The sequence below is a fragment of the Notamacropus eugenii genome, chromosome 2, assembly GCF_028372415.1.
Source record: "Notamacropus eugenii isolate mMacEug1 chromosome 2, mMacEug1.pri_v2, whole genome shotgun sequence".
NCBI lineage: Eukaryota > Metazoa > Chordata > Mammalia > Diprotodontia > Macropodidae > Notamacropus > Notamacropus eugenii.
This window is the reverse complement of record NC_092873.1, coordinates 409,466,164-409,473,811: the sequence shown is the minus strand read 5'-3', so window position 1 is coordinate 409,473,811 and position 7,648 is coordinate 409,466,164. Positions and strand designations below refer to the sequence as shown.

The following is a 7,648-nucleotide window of genomic DNA, read 5'->3' as shown; positions in this document are numbered from 1 at the left end:
TTCACAACTCCACCAACAATGCATTAGTGTTCCAGTTTTCTCACATCCCCTCCAATATTTATTATTTTCCTTCCCTCTCATATTAACCAATCTGATAGGTGTGAGGTGGTACTTCAGTGGTTTTAATTTACATTTCTCTAATCAATAGTAAAAATAATTTTGAAAAGTTTTATGGATAAGTTAGTAGAAAATATTAGCATCAAAAAAGTTTGTGTACAGATGTTATGTACAAATTGTACAGTTCTTAATAATAAAGACTAGGCTTGTCTCCATTACCAGAGACAATCAAGGAACTTATGTAGTAAAAAAAAAAAAAAAAAAAAAGACAGGTTTTGGAGTCAGAAAATATGTTTGAATTGGGGCTCCATTACTTACTAGCTTTGTGGCCTTGGAAAAGTTACCTCTCTTCTGGGTCCTCAGTTCTCAAGTCAGAGAGCTAGACTTGTCTTGAATATCCTTTCCATCTCTGAAATTCTATCATCCTAGTACAAATTACCTATCTCAACACAACACCACAATTTCCTTTGCGAAAGAGACATACCAGAGAGACCCTTTCAATGGTTTCCATATACCTTTATTTAGAAAGTTACAAGTCATTGGCTGCTTTTCATACAGGCACTGTGTGCTGGTGTTTTATGACAATTTGAATTTTTATCTAATGACTAGGCAGAGGGTGAAGGGAACAAGGAGAGACCTCTGTGGCATGAAGACTCTCAACCAAAAGAGAAGGCACCAACATTGGGAATGAACAATCTGCTTTTTTTATGAAACCTATCAAGCAAGGGCCTGGTTTATATACATGTGGAGGCTAACCATGTCTAGAGAAAGGCAATGCTAAATACAGCTAAAAAACAGGAAAAGAAAACCTGAGAAATGCATGAAAGCTACTTCCAGGCCCTTTCCAAAAAGCCAAGAAAGTAAGTTCAGAAAAAACAAAAAGCTTAAAAAAAACCCCAAACAAACTTACATGTACTTAGTCTTAGTGTTTTGTGCAATTAAAAAAAAAAACACAAAATAAATATAATTTAAAAATTTCTTCCATGACACTAGAGGCAAATCCACCTAAAGCAGCTAGGGATAAAACTTGGATAAAAGCTCAACAGTGCAGACAAATTAGTACTGAATTTTGCATAATTTAGAAAGGTAAGAAGACTTGTCTTATCTGCTATAGTCTTATTAAAGAAAAAAATGACAAGGGAATTACATACATACATACAACTTAGCCATTTTTCCTAATGTCCCTAAATGTCCAAGACCCAATGGAGATCCTAATTAGGCATTAAAGTCTGAGGAGAGGAAAAAAATATTTCTTGATTTCCCATTCTAGGGTTCCCTTGCCGAATGGAGGCCAGAATGAAAAAAACCAATGAAGTGGACACAAAAAGGGGATCTGATGATAAAAGGGAAGGAGGATGAAGTAAGGATCTGGAAGTTGGAAATACAGTGTAAACCTTAGCAACTTCAGTTAGGGAGCAAGGGGATTGGGCACTGGGTGGAGAACCTTCCTGAACACTGAAAAATCTTAACTGTGGGAGAATTGGAAAGAAAGGCAGTTTGGCTGTTTTCAAGGACCCGAACTAAAAGCTGATGAGGCCTAGCCAAGGAGGGATGCTGAGGGACCTGCTCTGATGAGTAACTTTATGAAACGTTGTTGTTCAGCACATGATCTACATATACTTGAGTTCTTTAAAGTTATACTCTGAAGTGGGTTAAATAGCTACATCTGCTTAGATCTTGTCTACACTGTTGTTGTGGTTGTTCTTGATTTCAAAGAGGACCATGACATCAGGGAGATGATGCCATGATATGCAAGTCAATTGAATTTAAGTGAGGGAGGGCTAAGGAAAATCATCAGCCTGACTTTCTCCTCTGGAGCCATCTGGGTCCAGTGACATAAATCAGGAGGACTTAGAGAAAACTTCAGTCCAGCCCACATCTGAATTAACAAGAATTCCAGGTTAGCAGGGTTTGGATTCATGAGTTGTGTGGGAGGAACAAGAATTCATAATTATTTACTGATTGACTGATTTGGTTGGGAGACTGATACCCTCTGGAGCTTCTCCTACTAGTGATTTCAGCCAAGAATCCCCAATAAACATTCCTAAGAGACCCAAAGCTGTTCTTGGATCTCAGGCCCCCTGCATACTACAATCACTGACATGCATATCATAGGGTTTCTCTTTGTTTGCTGGGGCAGGAAGAGGGGAGGAAGTGAATTAGCTTACTTGGGAGCTCACTTCTTTGTTCAATAAAATCTACACAAGTTTAAAATTTTTTATAGCTCCACATGGTCCCTCTTCTAGTCAGTCTATCAAGCCACCTTCTGATAACTTCCTAGCTATGTAAAGCTAATATATATGTGCCTATATGTAAGGTGTCACAGCCAGGCATATCCATGTGTACTTCTCCTAAGGGATCCTGGGGGGTAGGAGGAGGTGAGAGATCATCACACAACTCCCAGAGCCAGGAATCTCTTAACCTGGCCAATTCCATCCTAGAAACCCAATGTTGACCACATTGGAAAGATTCTTCTCTCTCTCTCTCTCTCTCTCTCTCTCTCTCTCTCTCTCTCTCTCTCTCTCTCTCTCTCTCTCAACTAGCTAACTTTGGATCTTGGTTAAAAAAGTCCTTGATGACTCAGATTCTTCCTTTTTCTCTCTCTCTTTTTGGAAAAAAACTGACAGTAATAATACAAAGAACAGGGCTTCCTCCATGCATGACACCACTCAGAAATTCTCTGAGACACTAATTTCAGATCTCTAGAACCTAGGGTGCCTAGTGCGGTGGCCTCCTGGATATGTGGTAGATGGTGCTGACTGCTGCTGAAGAGGAAAGGTTTGGAGTGGGAGGCCTGAAGGAGAGAGGGCCTGAAGGGATGGGGGCTCAAGGCCTCTTTCTTTGTCAACCTCCAAGGAATTTTCTGAGAACCTCCTGGATGGGCTGGAGAGTCTCCCACATCTCCCTTCTATGGTGCTATTTCTTCTTCAAGTACTCTGGCTAAGCAATTCCAACCCTCATGTTTCAGCTTCATGGAGGATTGGCTTAAAGATGGAGGCCTAAAGGGGAAAAAAAAAGGAAGAAAGTTTGGGAGGGAGGAAAACCGAATGCCTTGAAAGGTTATATGTTCATTTTTGATTGAAGAGTTTGCCTTATTTCCTTCTGGAAATATGCTACTGAAGTGCTAAAGATGACAGGGTAAGTTTGGCACCAATAGGTCAAACCCCTCAAGTGCAAGGCCACCAGCTTGCCTAAGGAGGGAGGGGCAAATTAGCCTAGGTTGGAAAAGCAGAGATCAGAAATAGGAGCTAGCTCTGGGGGAATGGTACTGAATTTCCAGCTTGAGATAGGGAGACCTAGTTCTCTACCCTTCTCCCCTCCTCCTAAAAAAAGTGCCACTGAACCCAGAAATACCACTTCCCCAAGGATTGAATTTCAAGTTGGAGGTGGGATTAAAGGATCTGCTCTAAGTCTTGCACAAGCCCCAAGGCTGCTCATTCTAGGTTCTTGCAAGTATCTCTCATTGTAAATATTCAGAGTCTCTTACACAAGATTCCCAGGGTGAGGGACAGACTCAGAAGGGCAATCATTACCCAAAATAGCCACTAGATGGTAGCAAATCTCCACAGACAAGACTGATCCTTGCCAATGCATTTGCTCGGGGGGAGCTCCCTCCACAGGGCTGCTGCTGATCTGGTTAGTGCTGTCTGTGTGGCGCATCATTAGAACACCCTCTCTTGTTGTTTGTCCTTTGTTTTCGAAGAACGCCATGCCATCAGAGAAATATGACATGACTTATCCTTGACTTTGCTTTGAGTGAAGGAGGGCTGTGCAGGTCACCAGCCTCACTTCTCCTCCAGAGCCATCTGAATCCAGTGACCAGATATTCATCAGGATGACTGGAGACTGCCCAGGATGCACTGGGAGACCGCTCTTACAGAACCAGAGACTGCTGCACTGATTTTTCCCATTAGCAAGAATGAAGGAACATATTGGTTTGGAAAAAGGTAGAGGACAAAATGTAGTATTTAAAAGCTGCATTAATTTGGCTGGGGGAATGGATCCAGACAAGCTACAAGAGGTTTGGAGGACCACTGGGCCAGTCACCATCTGCTCCCACCTCTCAAAAACCAAATGGATCCTTTTCTACAAGAAGTCAAACCTGAATTTGGGCTTTATTTTTGTTTTTGCTGTCCTAGTATGCAATTCTATTTACAAGAAAAGAAAACAAAAACAGCAGCCCAAACCCTAACACAAACTGTTTAACTTCAAAGAGATAGCTTGGAAATCTCTCTCTCCCTCTCTCTATCTCTCTGTCTTTCTCTCTCTCTCTCTGTCTCTCTCTCTTTCTCTCTCTTTTCCTTCTCCTCTAGAAAGTGTCTTATAGTGCAGTTTGCAAGTCAGTTCTAGGATCCAGATAACAGGGGAGAGAAGGAGAAGAGGAGAGCAGGCTGAGAATAGGAGGGGGAAGCAATGGCTCTCAGGGGAGGGCCTCACTCTGAGACATTTCTGTTAAGATGTCAATGAGATTGTCCAGTCCTGAGAGGTATCCATCTTCTCGGTTTCCTTCCTGCCAAGGGATGTTGTGCTGAAGGGTCTGTCCCTCTGGAAGGGGTGTGGTTTTTCCAAAGTCAATCATCCATACCTTGGCTTGCTCTTTTTTGTCATGGATGAAGAGGAGAGAGCTGCCAATGACCTGCAGCAGGGAGAAAGAGAGACAGAAATAAAATCTACAGCCACGGTCTGTTTTGTCCCCTCCAGGACTCTCTTTTTTATTGGAACTTCAAGACCCACACTCTTGAGGCTCATGAATGGAACACTGAGACTTATCACCTTGTTTTCCATGGTCTTATCTTCCCTGGTTTTTGTAAATTACAAGGTTCAACACGAGTCCTCATGGGCTACAGTTGTCTCCTCTCCACTGCCCCCCCCAAAAGAAAAAGGCAATGAGGCCTTTTAGATTGAAGGCCACAGAGTTTTCAGAACGAAGGAAGCTAGTTCTCTGCTTTACTCGGTTCACACTGTCAGGCCCTATGCTCATTTCTGAGTCACTGGCAAACTGGAACATGCTTAGATGAGGGGTAGCTAAGATGGCGAGAAAACTCCAAACCACGCCATGCCATGAAGATCAGGGGAAGTTTACCCCAGAGGACAGAAGACTCCAATGGGCATACGGTAGCTGGCTTCCTAATTTCAAATGTCTGATGGGATGCCATGTGGAAGAGAGGTTAGGCCTGTTCTGTATAACTTTGGAGAGCAAAACCAAGGCAATGAGTTGGAAGTGTGTTGGTGGGAGGGAAGGAGGACTTCTCAAGAACTTAAGAGTTAGCTGAAAATGAAACAGACTTTGTCATGAAACAGTGAGGTAGTGAATTTCCCCATCACTAGACTTCACTCACACATCCTGGATGACTACCTGTGAGTGATATCGCAGAGGGAATTGTTAGGAGGGACCAGGTCTTGGACAACTGACCTCTAAAGTCCCTTCCAACAATTCTACAAAGGTACTGTGCTCTGGGAAATGTGTTGAGCTATCTATATAATGAATGCAGGGAGGGAGGAGATCCATGGATTATATATCTTGTGAACTATGGCCACCTCAGTAAAACTTTTCAGTGAAATGACTTTCTTAAAAATCTCAGATATTAATTCTGTCTTCTCAATATGCCCTCTTCATCCCATCTAAGTGTGCAACACTCTTACTCAGAGGAGCTGTGGGAAAAGCCCACAAAAAGATCTTAAGTTCTTCACCAACCAATGGAGTTAAAAAAGACAACAGCTTTAAAAGTATCTATGACATATCAATGAACTCTGTTGGTTTCCTATTGTCTCTGGAATTAAATGAAAATCCTTCACAATATACTGTCTAAAATCTACCTTTCTGGTCTTGCTATTTTCATTCTCCTTTATACATTCTACAATTCAGCCAGACTATCTTTCTTAATAATCTACACACAATATTCCAGCCTCCATGCCTTTGCAAGGTTATCCCTCACATCTAGAATGTTCGTTCCTTTCTTTATTTCCATCTCTTAGAATCTCTAGTTGATTTCAAAGCTCAGCTCAAACGCTATCTCCTGAGACCTTTCCTGACCCCTCAGGCACAAGTGCCTCCCTCTCTAAATTATTTCATTTTATTATTGTATTATATTTTATGTAATGTGTATAATAGTAGGTAATAATCTGAATATTGTTTTACATGCAATGCAATATATGATACGTATTATAAATGTATTTATTGCATATACATTTTGTATATGCTGACTTGTTTTGTAATTTAATGTGGACATGCTGCATCCCAGCATAGAAGGTAAGCTTCTCGTAACACCGAGCTGGGTCATCTGTCCTTAGCCTTCTCTGGAAGAGGAAGTCAGGCATTAGAAGGACACCAGTGGTCTAGGGAGGAAGGATGCACCTAGAGAGGCACAAAGGAAGAGGGGATAACCCCTTGGTAAAATACAGAGACAGTGTGAAGAGTGGACAGAGAGTGGGCTTCACGGCCAGAAACATCAGATGCCATTCTAGAAGGGAGGCCAGGCAAGGTAATGTGAGAGCCCCCTCAGTTAGCTTCCTACCCACCATTTACTAACTGCACCCCCTAGGGTGGGGCTCGGAGGTATGGGTACAAGCAACTGGGTTTCACTATGACAAGGTAGGGGTAGAACTGGGGCTTAGAAGGGGATATAGCTAGGGAGGGTTGGTTGGATAGCATCTCACAGGATTTGAGGTCCTGTGCTTTGGGGTACATAAAGGGGAAAAAAACCTGGGAATACACTATTGCTGGGGAGTAGAATGGTGATTATTTGGGGTTTAAAAATAAGTGTAGTCTTGCTGTACAAGTAACTCCAGGTTTGAGTCAGGTGAGAGGAAGGCAGGAGAAGTGGGAAAGAGGGGTACCTTCCATACACACACACACACACACACACACACACACACACACACACACACACACACGTCTCCAAGCTACTAACAAGCTAAATGTATATACCGTAAAATCTCTCGAACTCCCAAAGGCCTGGATAATTTTAAAGAAGGAATTATATAGGCATTTCCCTCCCTCACAGTCTCCTCTTATTTCTCCCCCACTAGGCAGTCTGCACAATGGCATTTATCCACACTTGCCAGGCCCAGGATGGCTGTGGTGGATTAGGTTGCATTCCCTCCTCCACTCCCCACCCCCACATACACACTTTGCTTTATTTTTGGCACCTGCCCCCTCTTGTGTGTCAGCAAGGCTGCATGCCCCTAGGGCTGCGTTTGGAAGCTTGTGCAGTTATTTACAACAGTGGGCAGCCCCCACCCCCACCCCCTAATGAGAGATCCCAAGAGGGTGGGTGAGGTTGGAGACTTCCCCAAGGCTCAGCCAATGAGGCAAAACTGAGGAAACTTGAGGGAGTTCTTTTCTTTTTCTTCCCCTTCCCCTGCTCTGGTCCCACCAACTCTGTCCTCTTCACCCCATGCCCCTTGTCCCAACTCTGTCCCCAAGTGAGTTGTTGAGAGGTACAGGAATGCATTTAAAACAAAAGGCCACCAACTGCTCCAGGGGCAGGTCAGCTTTCCTAAGCCCCTGGGTCAGACCAGTGCACATTCCAGAGGCCCTCTGGAGTGTGGAATCTGGAAGGAGTTGCCCTGAATGCTTTTCCCTAAGAGG

The 7,648-nt window shown here is 43.2% G+C and overlaps 1 protein-coding gene across 3 annotated transcripts in view; it reads right to left on the bottom strand.

Annotated features, from left to right (window-relative positions):
• Positions 1-552: 552 nt before the first annotated feature.
• ITPKB (inositol-trisphosphate 3-kinase B) overlaps positions 553-7,648 on the bottom strand; it is a 200,698-nt gene continuing 193,602 nt past the window's right edge. For 2 of the 3 annotated variants that reach the window (XM_072647686.1, XM_072647685.1), the window contains one exon: positions 4,050-4,693. In XM_072647686.1, coding sequence (XP_072503787.1) covers positions 4,478-4,693 — 216 coding nt within the window. In that variant the 3' untranslated portion in view covers positions 4,050-4,477. Of the gene's footprint in view, positions 3,057-4,049; positions 4,694-7,648 lie in introns of those variants that run through there. The other variant, XM_072647687.1, reaches the window with a different exon arrangement.